This window comes from Tamandua tetradactyla, chromosome 24, assembly GCF_023851605.1.
Source record: "Tamandua tetradactyla isolate mTamTet1 chromosome 24, mTamTet1.pri, whole genome shotgun sequence".
Taxonomy (NCBI): domain Eukaryota; kingdom Metazoa; phylum Chordata; class Mammalia; order Pilosa; family Myrmecophagidae; genus Tamandua; species Tamandua tetradactyla.
This window is the reverse complement of record NC_135350.1, coordinates 1,577,337-1,595,813: the sequence shown is the minus strand read 5'-3', so window position 1 is coordinate 1,595,813 and position 18,477 is coordinate 1,577,337. Positions and strand designations below refer to the sequence as shown.

Sequence of the window (18,477 nt, the reverse complement as noted above, 5' to 3'; positions counted from 1 at the left end):
ATTTAGCTTGTATCTTCTTGTTTCTTTGCATTCTTGATAATTTTTTATTAAATGTCATACATTGTAAGTTTCACCTTGTTGGGCAAAGAATATTTTATATTCCTAAAAATATTCTTGCGCTTTATTCTGGGGTAGGGTTAATTTACTTGAAAATAAAAAAAAAAATTTGCATTTAAGCCTTGTTAGGTAAGACAGACCTGAGTTTATTCTAGGATTGATTTATCTTCTCTAACCAATACGCTGTGTGTTATGATGTTTTCCATGTTGGCTTTTAGCAATAGTCACTATGTTGGGTCTGTGAGCCCTAGGAACTGTTCCTACTCATCCTTTTGGGCACTTCTTTTATGGTCTCATGTAGCTATCTCACAGACATAGCCTTCCTATGTACTCACCTAAATACTGGAAGGGGGACCTCAACAGTTCTTTGTGTAGTTCCCTTCCTTTCATTACTCCATCCTGTGAAGTTTAGCTTCTTTGCTTCCCTGAATTTCCGGCCTGGAAACCTTCTCCAGACAGGAAGCTGGGACATACAGGGGCTCGTTTCATTTGTTTCCCATCTGACGGGTACTGTCCTTCATTGCCCAATACTCAGTGTCTTCAGAGTTGTTTCATATCTTTTGATGGATTTTTTTTGTTTCAGGCAGGAGGGTAAATCTGATTCCTGTACTCCATTTTGGTTGGGAAATAGAATTCACTGTAGATTATTTATAAAAACAGAAAATATAAACTGGAGCAATACGTTAGACGGTTATATAGATAGAAAAAGGGAGTGAGTTTACTTGTAATAGAAATTGAAATCAAGGAAGGAAATTGTTGCTTCCAAAGTGATCTGTGATAGTCTAGCCAGAAGCAAAACATTAGATCATTATTCTGAACATCATAGTATTACCTTTTTGTGCTTATTCACTTATTCTTTTAGTCATTTTCTCATTTACGCATCTCTCTTTTCTTTTTCTTTTTTTGTAACATCTGCATTCTGACTTTCTTTTCCTTACTAGGTTGTTTGGGTAGTAATATTTAAACTTTGTTCACCTAGGCCTTAAAAGAATTTTGAAAACTGTACAACCCTACATAAAGTTTCCCCATCATACATTTTTGAATTTACATCTAAAATTTTTTTATTGTACATTTAAGCAGTTGCTAAGGACTTTTTCTCAGTACACAGTAAATATTGACCTTTAAAAATAAAATAATTGTGTAATCTAAATACCATAGTTATTTCATACCCATTATTATCCATTTAAGAATGAATACATGAAAAAGTATTTAACTGGATATTTTTACATAATTTTTTTCCCTTAAATTCATGTTTCTATTCATTCCATTTTCTTCACAGGATTTTATTCTATCCTTTTATAGTTTATGTCCATTATATTTTTATGCTTGTCACTTTTCATACTTATCTTCAAAAATGTACGTAAGTTGGAAGTTTAATTTTGTAAAATTTCCTGTCATCAGAAGGCGCGATATCTTAAACTTCTTTTCTTCTAGGTTTTGGTTCAATTGATTAAAAATCATGTTGTAATTTTGCTAAATAATTAAATAAAATTTTATTGGTAAGGTCTTCCTTAATGGAATGAATGAGGATTTTTAAAAAAATTAGTCCATATATTTGTGAACGAATATTACTTAATTACTAGAGTAAGAACTGCTCAACATCAATTCTGTTCCTTTTTTTTTCATTTTTATACATGTGAATGCTGAAAAGCTTGTTCACAGAAATAACGTGAAAATGGAATGACATTACTGTGTCACTTAATTCTTAGAATTAATTTTAGGTTACATGCAAAAAACCTACGTGATCAAAAATTATTTTTAATGCTCTTTCAGCAGACAGTTTAGGAACATTCTTCTTCGGTTGAACAATGAGTTTAGGAACTATCTGATATAAAAAAAATTTAGTCATTAATTTTCTCTATTTGGGGGAAGTTTATCAAAGACTTATTAAATGCTTACTATGTTATTTTGTCACCTAATGGTACTTTGTTTAACCAATTATATACTCAGAAGTCTAAATCTTACTTGCTTTGGTGCGTCTTTACTAATATTTTGTTTTTTTAAAAAATAGTGCTAATATTTTATCACGTGCTTTAAAATACTGTTTTGTAAAACTCTTGTAGCAGCCAGTAGCCCTTATAATATATGAAAGATGTCTTCCATGAAAACTAATTTGCAGAGCCCCAGTCTTCATTATTCGAGAGATTTTTTTGTTAGAAAAAAACCTCATTTTATTTTTAAAAATTCAAAGTATAATGTTAATATGCAATTTGTTGAGTAATTTGGAAAACTGAAAATAATTATGAAGCATATCTTGTAAGAAATTATTAAAAGAAGATAATATTAAAATCATAGGTCTAATGTAAGTCAGAAAAATTTACACCATTTCTCATTAATTAATTCTAAGTTACTTTTGTTATTTTGAAGTGAGGAAGAGGATGATAAAAGGTATATATATTCCTATATTAGATGTGTTCACATATAAATGTATGTGGAATAATGAAAAAAGTATCCATTTACAAGTATCCATAAATAAGTATCCATTTATAGTTAGATACCATGTTAAAATGCCAAATGCAAATAACAAAAAAGAAAATTGTGTGTATTGCTAAAAACTTAATTCAACAATTAGCTTAGGCTTTAAGTATTTTGAATGTGGTAGAATATAGTCAAATTTTAAAATGTATAGATAAGGATTAATTTCAATTAGAATATTTTATGATATGATTTGTTCAAGTGTATGTTTACCTGTTGTATTGAATAATGTACAGAATGTAAAAAAAAATCATGTAAAATATTTTTTTCTGTGAGTTTGATCCATTGTGACTTAAAATTTTTGCTAATCCTGGAAAACATTCCAGTTCCATTTGAAAGACTCACTTCACTAACCTTATAAATAAGATTAAAGAGAGTTTTCTATTTCAGCTGAATATTTTAAACTTTATAAGAAAGCAGTACAGTTAAATAGGTATGACATATTGGTGTGGTTTTAAATTAAAAGTACAGTTATAATATATAATAGCTAACATTTATTGTGTTCTTATTGTGCGCTTGTCTGACCATGGCATGTTATATCTAAATTAATTCTTAAGACAACTGTAAGAGGTAATTACCATTATCCCTGTTTTACTGTTAAGAAGACTGAGTCACAAAATATTTTGCCCAGAATAGCCCAAGATCTTATAACAATAGAGCCAGAGTTAGAGCCCAGGCAGACTGCCTTCTGAAATTGTATTATTTATCACAGTAATTTGCTGCTTCCCAAAGTTGTGCTGTCAGTGATCTTCATCCTCCTTATTGGTAAAATGGATTTCAACATGGTATTTATTGTGATGCATTTTGATATGAAGCAGAAGTGGTATGATATGCAAACAAACTATTAAACATCTTTACTTTGCAAAACACTGAGTTGTTTACGATAAGTGGATCCTGTTATGCTTTAATTAAGTGCGATTTTCAAAGGGAAATTCTCAAAGAGCCTTTTGTTATTAACAAGGTATAGGAAACTAATTAAAACCAATTCGTCTTTAATTTTAATTAAATAACCTTTTCATTTCGTTGGGAAAATTGAGAGATTGTGAATGGATGTTTTTAGGTATATTATTTGAGGAAATGACTAAAAGATACAAGGAAATTTGAGGATCTTAATTTTTTGTGGTAACAGTAATAATTAGCAACAAATAGTAGTTTGCATTCATTGCATGCCTACTACATACCAGGCACAGCGCTAAACAATTTACATATATTTAGTCCTTATAAGACCCTTATAAGGCAGAACTATTACTTTTTCCAATGAGCAGACTTCAGGTTTTTCAGAAAGGAAAAATACTTGACTGATTTATCGCTACAGTCTTTGTTATTTGTTTTGTCTGTATTAGCAGATGATAAGTGAGTAATTGTAGCAAATATATTCAGGCTGTTTTTCAGCTACTGCTTTTTACTGTGCTGTATCCCATTATTCAGATGCTCCTTTTTCATTCTGGGCGTAGTGACCACACAGGCCTCTGTTCTCCCTTTTTTCTTGCCACAACATGCTGACCCCGAGTTAGCATACCCTGGTTTTAAACTCCAATTGTATTTCCTTCCTAAATTTGAAGTTGAACCAAGTATTTATAATCACTTCCTCTTTCGTGTCTCTGCCAGATCCTCCATTTAATATCCCATGTTTCCTGTTCATATCAAATTTTAACTGAGTAGTTAGCTTTTTCTTGCTTTATCCCTGTCATGGTTTTTAGATGGGAATCAGTAAGAATATCTTCTAAATTCATCTTTTATGTATGTACTACATTTATGTAGCAATTTATACTTGCTATTATGTTTAGTGGTTGTATATATCTGATTATATACAAGTGATTAAAAGGTGTCGCTTATTAACTGTATAACATTTTAAAAAATAGCATCTAAATCTAAGTCTGGATGTTTCTTTTTCATTTGAATCTTACTATTTCTTAGGTTTTATGGCAGTTGGACATATTCCGACGAAGCTTGCGGGTCCTGACTGGCCATGTTTGCCAGGGAGATGCCTGTATATTTTGTGCATTGAAGGTAACTTTCATAGTTCTGAAAAAGTACTGTCAAATGTTTCTCCAAAATTTAATTTTATTTGATAGTTGACATATTTGGTCAGTTTATTTTTCATTAAATTCATTGCCAAGTAGTTTATTATAGTTTTGAAGACCAATTCTTAAAATATGACTTCTTTCAGGTTTAATATTCTAAATAGCCTAAAATTGTTAGGAACATTACATTTTTCGTGAATTTTAAGTAATTCTTTATTCCCTCAATAAGTGTTTATTGCACTCCTACTGAATTCTGGGGACTGCTATAATTACTGAAGATACAGCAGTGAGCAAAACTAATAAAAATCCCTACTCTCTTGAGTTTTAACAGGTGAGCAAAACACGTAGTATGTTAGGGGTAGTTAAGTGCCAAGGAGGGAGAATAAATTAGAGAATGAGGTCGAGAGTGCTGACCGGCTGGGAAAGCTGTCTTGAGAAAGTGACATTTTGAGTTAAGAACTTAAAAGGTGACTGAGAGAAGTAAAAGGCTACATGTCAGGAGAGCAGCCTGGACAACAGAGGAACTGCAGTTGCAGTCGCCCTGATGTGGGATTGTACGTGACATTGAAGGAACACTAGGAAGCCGGGGTGATGGGCTTTGTGAACAGGAGTAGAGTGGTAGGGGTGAGCTCAGGGAAGTAATGGGAGATGTGCTGGCTTTAAATCATGACTGCAAATTATCCTGCATTCTTTCTGTCTAAAGGTGGAGTCTTAATGAATGTGGGTCAGTCTTAATGACTCACTTCTAACAAATAAAATGTGGCAGGAATGATGTTGTGAGACATCTGAGGTTAGTTTGAGTTTGTAAAGGTGATTTAGCTTCCACCTACCTTTGTCTCTTGGAATGCACACTCTTGGAAGTGAGCCACCATACTTGGAAAAAAGAAGCAGCCATGTGGAAAGGCCACATGTAAGTGTTCTGGCCACAGCTACAGCAGAGGGCCCAGCCAGCAGCCAGAATCACCCACCAGACGTGCATGAGCATCTTCAGCTGATTCCAGGTCCCAGCCTTCAAATTGCCCCACAGAATGTCACCTGGGGCAGAATGGAACTGAACCTTGCTGAACCTGCCCAAATTGTAGATTTGTGATAAAAGTGAATGTCATTACTGGTGACGAAGATTTGAGGTAATTTGTTAGAAAGAAGTAAGTAACTGGAACAGGAGTCCAAATTCTTTAGGACCTTCTAGGGCAGTATGAGGACCTTGTCTTTTCTTGTTCTCTGAGTGATTTAGGAAGTCATGGGATTGTTTTGATTGGAGGAGTGATGTAATCTGTTTTCTTTTTTAAGTATAGCCCTCTGCCTGCTCTGTTGAGAATAAATGGAAGGGAGAGAGGCCGAAACAATATATGTTAGTCCAATCTATGTTAGCAATACATGTCATTGGAACCTGCCCAAGAATTTGTGTTATAAATTAAACTTTTAAGAGTCACAGAAGATTAAGAATTTAAGATTTTATTAATGTATTTTAGAGGTAAACATTACAGGCTTTTACCTTTTTGAATATTCTTAATGAACATGTCTATGAAAAAAAAAGTGGGAGTGAAGCTATTTGCATGCCTTAATTTCTTTGTTTCTGAAAAAGTTGTATGAATAAATCACCAATGGAAACAATTTTGTATTCACTTTTTAGAACATGCAAAATAGAGTTATTGTTAGGGGATGAAGAATGAACTTAGATCGAATTACAGTATCATGTTTTATTTACTCTGCAGTAAATCTTCATTGTTTTAACCTATTGTAAAAACTATCATAGTTCAGTTGCCTAGCTCAAATAAATCTTTTATAGGTCTACATAATCACCTACCTCTGTCCCCTGCTTGTTATAGGCCCAACCCCCTGCCATACATACACAATTGCACTTTAACTAGACTGAATTCCTTGTTCAGTAGTTTCTCAGAGCTGACTCCCATCGTGAGGACTTTTCATTATTCCTTTTGTCTGGAATGCTTTTCCTTCTGATGACTTCAAGGCTAACATCTTTATTTCCTTTATATCTTTCCTAATTTTTTTTGTCCCATTACTGAGGACTTCCTTTACTACCCTAGGTAAAAGGAAACCTCCCTCTGTTCTACCCCCAGTATCCCTATCCCTATTACACTGCTTTATTTTTCTCTGTTACATTAATCACATTCTGTATTTATCACATAGTTACTTATTTGCTTCCTTCTCATCACAACTACAACGTAAGCTCTATGGGACAGGGTTTGTCTGTTTTGTTTTCTAGTATAGAACAATGCCTGGCACATAGTAGGCAATCAAAAAGTAGTTGTCAAAAGAATGAATAATAATTTTGGGATTAATATTTTAAACATTATCTGGAAAAGTTAATGGCGTAAATAAATGATTAAATCTAAAAATTATTTTTCTTCTTTTAGTATTTTGTCATTACATAATTGTCGTTTTTTTTAATTTACTTTAAAACCCCAGAAGAAAAAACAAAAAATTTTAAGAGTTCAGTTAGGCTACTTTTGTGTGTTTGTGTGTGTGTGTGTGTTTGTATAAAACTAGTACCTGAAGTCATTCTAATTTTTATTATGTGGTCGTGTGTTTTATTCGACATAACTTTAATTCCCATAGTATATTCTGAGTTTTAAAGCAGCTTTTCTCAAAACTGTATTCCTTAAGCTACCTTCATCAGAATTATCTGGAGAATAGCTTAAAAATGGGCCTCATCGCATCCAGGCTTAATGAATCAGAATCTCTGGAATGGGACTTGTTTCATTCTTATGCAAACTAACATTTGATTCCTACTACTTTAGAGGCTGTGGTAATGATTTCTACATATTACTGATACAAAAATTTATTTTTGAATAGAATTTTAGCCTAAGAAACTCTTTTGTATTAGTTTCTGAATATAGAGTTTTGAGGATCACTATGTTGTAATGAAAATATTTTTAAAGTTGTTGACATTAAACTTACTGATATACTTGTTGATTCTCAGATAATATTTGCACAGTTTCAACACAGTCGAGAAAAAGCACTTCCTTCAGATAATATAAGGCATGCTCTTGCAGAAAGCTTCAAAGATGAGCAGCGATTTCAACTTGGCCTTATGGATGATGCTGCAGAATGCTTTGTGAGTATTTCTGATAATCCTTAAGAAGTTGAAACAGTAGTGTGTATTTCTTAAGTGGTGCAGATTTTGAGAAAGATGAAACATAAGGTCTATAACGGTGTAAAAGTATCACAGCTTGTCAGTGGATCCATATCTTACCCATCATTCAGGGCACAATTTAAGTCCAGCTGTTTTGTGTGATACTTTTGAATTTAGTTATTTATGCTGCAAGTATTACTGAGTATTAACATTTTTTTAATAATTTTTCATTAATTAAAAAAAATTACAGGAAAGAAATGCAAACGTCCTTAATATATGCTCATTCCGTTCTACAAAAATAATCAGTAATTCACAGTATCGTCACATAGTTGCATATTCATTATCATGATCATTTCTTAGAACATTTGTATCAATTCAGAAAAAGAAATAAAGACAACAGAAAAAGAAAAAAAAATTTTACATGCCATACTCCTTACCCCTCCCTTTCATTGATCACTAGCATTTCAAACTGAATTTATTTCAACATTTGTTCCCCCTATTATTTATTTTTATTCCATATGTTCTACTCATCTGTTGACAAGGTAGATAAAAGGAGCATCAGACACAAGGTTTTCAAAATCACACAGTCACATTGTGAAAGCTATATCATTATACAATCATCATCAAGAAACATGTCTACTGGAACACAGCTCTACATTTTCAGGCAGTTCCCTTTAGCCTCTCCATTACATCTTGGATAACAAGGTGATATCTACTTAATGCATAAGAATAACCTCCAGGATAACCTCTCAACTCTGTTTGGAATCTCACAGCCATTGACACTTTGTCTTATTTCACTGTTCCTGCTTTTGGTCAAGAAGGTTTTCTCAATCCCTCGCTACTGGGTCTCAGCTCATTCTAGAGTTTTTCTCAATCCCTTGATGCTGAGTCTCAGCTCGTTCTAGGATTTCTGTCCCACGTTGCCAGGAAGGTCCATACCCCTGGGAGTCATGTCCCACGCAGCGAGGGGGAGGGTGGTGAGACTGCTTATTGTATTGGCTGGAGACAGAGGCCACATCTGAGCAACAAAAGAGGTTCTCTTGGGAGTGACTCTTAGGCCTAATTTTAAGTAGACTTCACCTATCCTTTGTGGGGTTAAGTTTCATATGAACAAACCTCAAGACTAGAGGCTTAGCCTATAACTTTGGTTGTCCACACTGCTTGTGAAATATCAATAATGCAGCTTGGGAAGGTTGAATTTTCTCCCGTTCTCACCATTCCCAGAAGGGGACTTTGCAAATACTTTTCCACTCATTGATCAAATCACTCTGGGATTCGTCGGGGCATCACTCTGCACAAACCAATAAAATCTAATGTCCTACCCAAGGTTCTATGTACTTATGTAGTTCAACCAACTGTCTACATAAGTTATATGAGGAGATGTACTAGTCAAAATATAAATTTTGTACCAAATACACATTTTTTGCTTTAGTCTCACATATAAGTTGAAATTTTAAAATGTTAATTACCATCTATTTTCAGCACCCAGCAGTAATGACATTCCTTTGTTCTTCCTCATGCAAAAACATTTTTAAATTTGTACATTTAGTCACTATCATTATACATTCTAGGCATTCCTAGATTATACCATCTCAATTTTTATCGTCTATCTTTCTTTGTGATTTCATTTATGCCCCCAGCCCTCCTCCCTCTATCATTCTCACATTCAGTTTCATTTAGTGTTTTAACATAAATTGTATTACAGTTAGGTAGTGTTGTGCTGTCCATTTCTGAGTTTTTATATTGTCTTGTTGCACAATCTGTATCCCTTCAGCTCCAGTTACCCAATATCTTACCCTATTTCTATGTCCTGATGGTCTGTGTTACCAAGGAAATATTCCAAGTTTATTCACTAATGTCAGTTCATATCAGTGAGACCATACAGTATTTGTCCTTTTGTTTTTGGCTAATCACACTCAGCATAATGTCCTTAAGGTCCATCCATGTTGTTACATACTTCATAACTTTATTCTGTCTTACAGCTGCATAATATTCCATCTATGTATATGCCACAATTTGTTTAGCCATCCATCCATTGATTGACAGTTTGGCTGTTTCCATCTCTTGGTAATTGTAAATAATGCTGCTATAAACATTGGTGTGCAAATGTCTGTTTGTCTTTGCCCTCATGTTCTTTGAATAGAGACAGCATATAGATGGGTTTTGTTTTTTAATCCATTCTGCCAGTCTATGTCTTTTGATTGGGGAGTTTAATCCATTAACATTTAGTGTTATTACTGCATGGGTAGTACTTTCTTCTACTATTTTGCCTTCTGGATTTTATATGTCATATCTAATTTTCCTTCTTTTTACCTTTACTCATAGTCTTCCTTTCTACACTCTTCTCCACATCTCTCTCTTCTGTCTTTTCGTATCTGTCTCTAGTGCTCCCTTTAGCATTTCTTGCAGAGCTGGTCTCTTGGTCACAAATTCTCTCAGTGATTTTTTTGTCTGGAAATGTTTTAATTTTTCTCTCATTTTTGAAGGACGCTTTTGCTGGATTTAGAATTCTTGGTTGGCAGTTTTTCTCTTTTAATACTTAAAATATATCATACTACTGTCTTCTTGCCTTCATGGTTTCTGCTGAGAAATCTATGCATAATCTTACTGGGCTTCCCTTGTACGTGATGGTTTGCTTTTCTCTGGCTACTTTCAAGATTCTCTTTTTACACTATTTTCCCTGCATCCATCTCTTCCTAGTTTAGGCCTCCAATCTTAGGAGTAAGTCTTTTTACTAATATCTTGTTGGTCTCTTTAAAGCTGATTTTTAAATTTTTTATTATTAATATTTTTTTTAGTTTTTAATTGAGAAATCTTCACACATATGTTTTCTATACGTAGTGAACAATCAGCAGCTCACAGTATCATCACATAGTTGTATATTCATCACCATGATCATTTTTTAGAATATCTGCATCTCTCCAGATAAAGAAATAAAAGAAAAAAGAAAAAACTCGTACATACCATACTCCTTACCCCTTCCTACTAGTATTTCCATCTACCCAATTTGTCCCCCCTATTATTTCTTTTTATCCATATTTTTTACTCATTTGTCCATATCCTGGATATAAGGAACATCAGGCACAAGGTTCTCACAATCACAGTCACATTGTTAATGTTATATCTTTATATAATGTAGGCTACTGTACCACAGCTTAGCAGTTTCAGGTACTTCTCTCTAGCCACTCTAATACACCATAAACTAAAAAGGGGTATCTATATAATGCATAAGCATAACCTCCAGGATAACCTCTCAACTCTGAAATCTCTCAGCCCCTGAAACTTTATTTTGTCTCATTTCTTTGTTTCCTGTTTTGGTCAAGAAGGCTTCCTCAAACTCTTGATACCAGGTCCTGGCTTAACCCAGTCTTTTTATCCCATATTGCCAGGGACATTTATACCCCAGGGAGTTATGTCCGTCACAGGAGGGAAGACAGTGAGTTCACATGCTGAGTTAGCTTATAGAGAAAGGCCACATCTGAGCAACAAAAGAGGTTCTCTGGGGGTGACTCTTAGGCCTAATTTTAAGTAGGCTTAACCTATTCTTTGTAGGACTAAGTTTCATATGGGCCAACCCCAAGATGAAGGGCTTGGCCTATTGATTTGGTTGTTCCCACTTCTTGCGAATATTTCCTCCTTTCTTCCCAGTCTCCCAAGGGAACTTTGCAAACCAAATCACTCTGGAATTTATTAAGACATCACACTAACCTGGACAAACCAACAAAATCGTACTCCCTATACTTAATGGTGTTCAACCAAACAGACCATAAAAGTTAAATTAGGAAGTGTACTACCCAAAATATGAATTTTACACCAAATAAACATCTCTCACTCAGAAGTTAAGGTTTTAACATAGGGACCATATCATCCTTTACCTGGTATTCCAGTAGACCTCAGTCCTATCCAGATCATCGTCATTCATGTCTCTAGTTGAAGTCTGGTTAGCTTTTCAGCTTTTTAAACAGTTCCTGTGTGGGGTACTGCTCACTTTCATAGCTTCAGAGCTCTAACTCTTGAGTCTCAGATGTCACATAAACACCCAAAGTTTCTGGGAAAAACCGTGTTCTATATGAACAGCTCAGTATCTCAGAATTTAGAATTAACAGTTACACCTCATGAATATTGTATGTAACTGCTATAAGAACTTGCAATCCAGGACCCTTTATAATAAGCCCCAATCTGATAACTCATGCTCTTGACTTTAGTTCACTTAACTTTTATATTATATTTAATCCATACGATTGTCTTTTTTTCCTAACATTTCATTCAACATACAGCTCTTGAGGTTCACTCACCTGGTTGCATGCCTCACAACTTCATTCCTTCTTGTGACCGCTCAGTAGTTCATTGTATATATACACGATAGTTCTCCTTTCCATTCCTCAGTCGTTGTACCCTTAGGCCACCTCCATTCATTGTGTATCGGAAATACTGCCACCATAAACCAATGTGCAAATGTATGTTTGTGTCTCCACGCTCAGTCCCTCCAGGTATATACTGAGCAATGGGGTTTCAGAATCATGGCAAAACCCACTTCTAGCCTCCTGTGGAACCACCGCACTGCCCTCCAAGGGGTTGTACCTCTCATTTCCCTACCAACAGTGAATAGGAACATCTGTTTCTCTCTATTTTCTCCAGCACTTCTCTCTGTTCTTTTTTTTTTTTACATGGGCAGGCACTGGGAATTGAACCCAGGTCTCTGGCATGTCAGGTGAGAACTTTGCCACTGAGCCACCGTGGCCCGCCCTCTGTTCATTTTTTAAATTTCATTCACACATCATACGAACCAGACTAAATATATAGTATGCCTTCATTACCATACTCTGTCTGAACACGTTTCCTTTTCCTCCACAAAGAATCCATACCCCTTTCCCAATTCCTCCGCCTGTTGACATTTAGTTTGGACATCATGCCTTTGCTATGTTCAGTAGAAACTTATTACAGTGTTATACAGTTGATTTTTTAACAGCCACCAAATTAATAAAATTTTCTTCATGTTCATGCCTGCTCCTCAAATATTTGCGATTCAGATCTGAACTCTTTCCTATGACATTTAAGGCCCTTTTTAATTAAACTCCAACTTATCTACTTCCTGCATGAATTTTCCCTCCTAGTGAAATGGTTCCACTCTTTTCCTCAACGTGTCTTCTTTAGTCCTATTTTACAGCCTTTGCTTGAGCTCCTGAGGTATTCAAAACATTCTTTTTCAGTCTCTTATCATTTTGTCAAGGTTCACCCTAAGTCACTCCCACTAGATAATGCATGACCAAACCACACCAATTCATTCGCTGAATTTCTGTCAAACTTACTATCTGTAGAATTTGTTTGTCATTTATATATTTTTAGGTATCCTTTCTTTTTTTTTTTAATTTTTTAATTTTTTTTTATTTTTATTAATTAAAAAAAGAATTAACAAAACAATTAGAAATCATTCCAATCTACATGTACAATCAGTAATTCTTAATAACATCACATGGTTGCATATTCATCATTTCTTAGTACATTTGCATCAATTTAGAAAAAGAAATAAAAAGACAACAGAATAAGAATTAAAACAATAATAGAAAGAAAAAAAACAAAAAACCTATACCTCACATGCAGCTTCATTCAGTGTTTTAACATAATTGCATTACAATTGGGTAGTATTGTGCTGTCCATTTCTGAGTTTTTATATCCAGTCCCGTTGTACAGTCTGTATCCCTTCAGCTCCAATTACCCGTTCTCTCTTTTTTTTTTAATTAATTGAAAAAAAGAAATTAACCCAACATTTAGAGATCATACCATTCTACATATGCAATCAGTAATTCTTTTTTTTTTTTTTTTTTTTTTTTTTTTAAAGGAAAGACAGAGAGAAGGAAGGAAGGAAGGAAGAAAGGGAAACATCTTTAAACATTTTCTTGTTTTATTGTATTCTGTTTCTCCGTTTTTGTTACATGGGCTGGGGCCGGGAATCGAACCGAGGTCCTCCGGCATAGCAGGCAAGCACTTTGCCCGCTGAGCCACCGCGGCCCGCCCGCAATCAGTAATTCTTAACATCATCACATAGATGCATGATCATCATTTCTTAGTACATTTGCATTGGTTTAGAAGAACTAGCAACATAACCGAAAAGATATAGAATGTTAATATAGAGAAAAAAAAATAAAAGTAATAATAGTAAAATCAAAACAAAACAAAACAAAACAAAACAAAAACCTATAGCTCAGATGCAGCTTCATTCAGTGTTTTAACATGATTACTTTACAATTAGGTATTATTGTGCTGTCCATTTTTGAGTTTTTGTATCTAGTCCTGTTACACCGTCTGTATCCCTTCAACTCCAATTGGCCATTATCTTACCCTGTTTCTACCTCCTGCTGGACTCTGATATCAAGGACATATTCCAAATTTATTCTCGAATGTCTGTTCACATCAGTGGGACCATACAGTATTTGTCCTTTAGTTTTTGGCTAGACTCACTCAGCATAATGTTCTCTAGGTCCATCCATGTTATTACATGCTTCATAAGTTTATCCTATCTTAAAGCTGCATAGTATTCCATCGTATGTATATACCACAGTTTGTTTAGCCACTCTTCTGTTGATGGAGATTTCAGCTGTTTTCATCTCTTTGCAATTGTAAATAACGCTGCTATAAACATTGGTGTGCAAATGTCCGTTTGTGTCTTTGCCCTTAAGTCCTTTGAGTATATTCCCAGCGATGGTATTGTTGGGTCGTATGGCAATTCTATATTCAGCTTTTTGAGGAACCGCCAAACTGCCTTCCACAGTGGTTGCACCATTTGACATTCCCACCAACAGTGGATAAGTGTGCCTCTTTCTCTGCATCCTCTCCAGCACTTGTCATTTTCTGTTTTGTTGATAATGGCCATTCTGGTGGGTGTGAGATGATATCTCATTGTGGTTTTGATTTGCATTTCTCTAATGGCCAGGGACATTGAGCATCTCTTCATGTGCCTTTTGGCCATTTGTATTTCCTCTTCTGATAGGTGTCTGTTCAAGTCTTTTTCCCATTTTGTAATTGGGTTGGCTGTCTTTTTGTTGTTGAGATGAACAATCTCTTTATAAATTCTGGATACTAGACCTTTATCTGATATATCATTTCCAAATATTGTCTCCCATTGTGTAGGCTGTCTTTCTACTTTCTTGATGAAGTTCTTTGATGCACAAAAGTGTTTAATTTTGAGGAGCTCCAATTTATTTATTTATTTCTTCAGTGCTCTTGCTTTAGGTTTAAGGTCCATAAAACCGCCTCCAATTGTAAGATACATAAGATATCGCCCTACATTTTCCTCTAACTGTTTTACGGTCTTAGACCTAATGTTTAGATCTTTGATCCATTTTGAGTTAACTTTTGTATAGGGTGTGAGATACGGGTACTCTTTCATTCTTTTGCATATGGATATCCAGTTCTCTAGGCACCATTTATTGAAGAGACTGTTCTGTCCCAAGTGAATTGGCTTGACTGCCTTATCAAAGATCTAATGTCCATAGATGAGAGGGTCTATATCTGAGCACTCTGTTCGATTCCATTGGTCAATATATCTATCTTTATGCCAGTACCATGCTGTTTTGACCACTGTGGCTTCATAATATGCCTTAAAGTCAGGCAGCGCGAGACCTCCAGCTTCGTTTTTTTTCCTCAAGATGTTTTTAGCAATTCGGGGCACCCTGCCCTTCCAGATAAATTTGCTTATTGGTTTTTCTATTTCTGAAAAATAAGTTGTTGGGATTTTGATTGGTATTGCATTGAATCTGTAAATCAATTTAGGTAGGATTGACATCTTAACTATATTTAGTCTTCCAATCCATGAACACGGTATGCCCTTCCATCTATTTAGGTCTTTTGTGATTTCTTTTAGCAGTTTTTTGTAGTTTTCTTTATATAGGTTTTTTGTCTCTTTAGTTAAATTTATTCCTAGGTATTTTATTCTTTTAGTTGCAATTGTGAATGGGATTCGTTTCTTGATTTCCCCCTCCGCTTGTTCATTGCTAGTGTATAGAAATGCTACAGATTTTTGAATGTTGATCTTGTAACCTGCTACTTTGCTGTACTCATTTATTAGCTCTAGTAGTTTTGTTGTGGATTTTTCCGGGTTTTCGACGTATAGTATCATATCATTTGCAAACAATGATAGTTTTACTTCTTCCTTTCCAATTTTGATGCCTTGTATTTCTTTTTCTTGTCTAATTGCTCTGGCTATAACCTCCAACACAATGTTGAATAATAGTGGTGATAGTGGACATCCTTGTCTTGTTCCTGATCTTAGGGGGAAAGTTTTCAACTTTTCCCCATTGAGGATGATATTAGCTGTGGGTTTTTCATATATTCCCTCTATCATTTTAAGGAAGTTCCCTTGTATTCCTATCTTTTGAAGTGTTTTCAACAGGAAAGGATGTTGAATCTTGTCGAATGCCTTCTCTGCATCAATTGAGATGATCATGTGATTTTTCTGCTTTGATTTGTTGATATGGTGTATTACATTAATTGATTTTCTTATGTTGAACCATCCTTGCATACCTGGGATGAATCCTACTTGGTCATGATGTATAATTCTTTTAATGTGTTGTTGGATACGATTTGCTAGAATTTTATTGAGGATTTTTGCATCTATATTCATTAGAGAGATTGGTCTGTAGTTTTCTTTTTTTGTAATATCTTTGCCTGGTTTTGGTATGAGGGTGATGTTGGCTTCATAGAATGAATTAAGCAGTTTTCCCTCCACTTCGATTTTTTTGAAGAGTTTGAGGAGAATTGGTACTAATTCCTTCTGGAATGTTTGGTAGAATTCACATGTGAAGCCATCTGGTCCTGGACTTTTCTTTTTAGGAAGCTTTTGAATGACTAATTCAATTTCTTTACTTGTGATTGGTTTGTTGAGGTCATCTATGTCTTCTTGAGTCAAAGTTGGTTGTTCATGTCTTTCCAGGAACCCGTCCATTTCATCTAAATTGTTGTATTTATTAGCGTAAAGTTGTTCATAGTATCCTGTTATTACCTCCTTTATTTCTGTGAGGTCAGTAGTTATGTCTCCTCTTCCATTTCTGATCTTATTTATTTGCATCCTCTCTCTTCTTCTTTTTGTCAATCTTGATAAGGGCCCATCAATCTTATTGATTTTCTCATAGAACCAACTTCTGGTCTTATTGATTTTCTCTACTGTTTTCATATTTTCAATTTCATTTATTTCTGCTCTGATCTTTGTTATTTCTTTCCTTTTGCTTGCTTTGGGATTAGTTTGCTGTTCTTTCTCCAGTTCTTCCAAGTGAACAGTTAATTCCTGAATTTTTGCCTTTTCTTCTTTTCTGATATAGGCATTTAGGGCAATAAATTTCCCTCTTAGCACTGTCTTTGCTGCATCCCATAAGTTTTGATATGTTGTGTTTTCATTTTCATTTGCCTTGAGGTATTTACTAATTTCTCTTGCAATTTCTTCTTTGACCCACTTGTTGTTTAAGAGTGTGTTGCTGAGCCTCCACGTATTTGTGAATTTTCTGGCATTCCGCCTGTTATTGATTTCCAACTTCATTCCTTTATGATCCGAGAAAGTGTTGTGTATGATTTCAATCTTTTTAAATTTGTTAAGACTTGCTTTGTGACCCAGCGTATGGTCTATCTTTGAGAATGATCCATGAGCACTTGAGAAAAAGGTGTATCCTGCTGTTGTGGGATTTAATGTCCTATAAATGTCTGTTAAGTCTAGCTCATTTATAGTAATATTCAGATTCTCTATTTCTTTATTGATCCTCTGTCTAGATGTTCTGTCCATTGATGAGAGTGGGGAATTGAAGTCTCCAACTATTATGGTATTTGTGTCTATATCCCTTTTCAGTGTTTGCAGTGTATTCCTCACGTATTTTGGGGCATTCTGGTTCTGTGCATAAATATTTATAATTGTTATATCTTCTTGTTTAATTGTTCCTTTTATTAGTATATAGTGTCCTTCTTTGTCTCTTTTGACTGTTTTACATTTGAAGTCTAACTTGTTGGATATTCGTATAGCCACTCCTGCTATTTTCTGGTTGTTATTTGCATGAAATATCTTTTCCCAACCTTTCACTTTCAACCTGTGTTTATCTTTGGGTCTAAGATGTGTTTCCTGTAGACAGCATATAGAAGGATCCTGTTTTTTAATCCATTCTGCCAGTCTATGTCTTTTGATTGGGGAATTCAGTCCATTAACATTTAGTGTTATTACTGTTTGGATAATATTTTCCTCTAACATTTTGCCTTTTGTATTATGTACATCATATCTGATTTTCCTTCTTTCTACACTCTTCTCCATACCTCTCTCTTCTGTCTTTTCATATCTGACTCTAGTGCTCCCTTTAGTATTTCTTGCAGAGCTGGTCTCTTGGTCACAAATTCTCTCAGTGACTTTTTGTCTGAGAATGTTTTAATTTCTCCCTCATTTTTGCAGGACAATTTTGCTGGATATAGGAGTCTTGGTTGGCAGTTTTTCTCTTTTAGTAATTTAAATATATCATCCCACTGTCTTCTAGCCTCCATGGTTTCTGCTGAGAAATCTACACATAGTCTTATTGGGTTTCCCTTGTATGTGATGGATTGTTTTTCTCTTGTTGCTTTCAAGATCCTCTCTTTCTCTTTGACCTCTGACATTCTAACTAGTAAATGTCTTGGAGAACGCCTATTTGGGTCTAATCTCTTTGGGGTGCGTTGCACTTCTTGGGTCTGTAATTTTAGGTCTTTCATAAGAGTTGGGAAATTTTCAGTGAAAATTTCTTCCATTAGTTTTTCTCCTCCTTTTCCCTTCTCTTCTCCTTCTGGGACACCCACAACACGTATATTTGTGCGGTTCATATT

General features: G+C 34.8%; 1 protein-coding gene across 3 annotated transcripts in view; it reads left to right on the top strand.

Moving 5' to 3' along the window:
• The window catches only part of USP53 (ubiquitin specific peptidase 53), a 110,397-nt gene that overhangs the window by 37,919 nt on the left and 54,001 nt on the right, over window positions 1–18,477 (top strand). For 2 of the 3 annotated variants that reach the window (XM_077142433.1, XM_077142435.1), the window contains 2 exons: window positions 4,450–4,542; window positions 7,501–7,635. The exons of the other annotated variant lie outside the window; for it this stretch is intronic. In XM_077142433.1, the coding sequence (XP_076998548.1) occupies window positions 4,450–4,542; window positions 7,501–7,635 (228 nt within the window). The remainder of the gene's footprint in view (window positions 1–4,449; window positions 4,543–7,500; window positions 7,636–18,477) is intronic. 3 annotated transcript variants of the gene reach the window in all.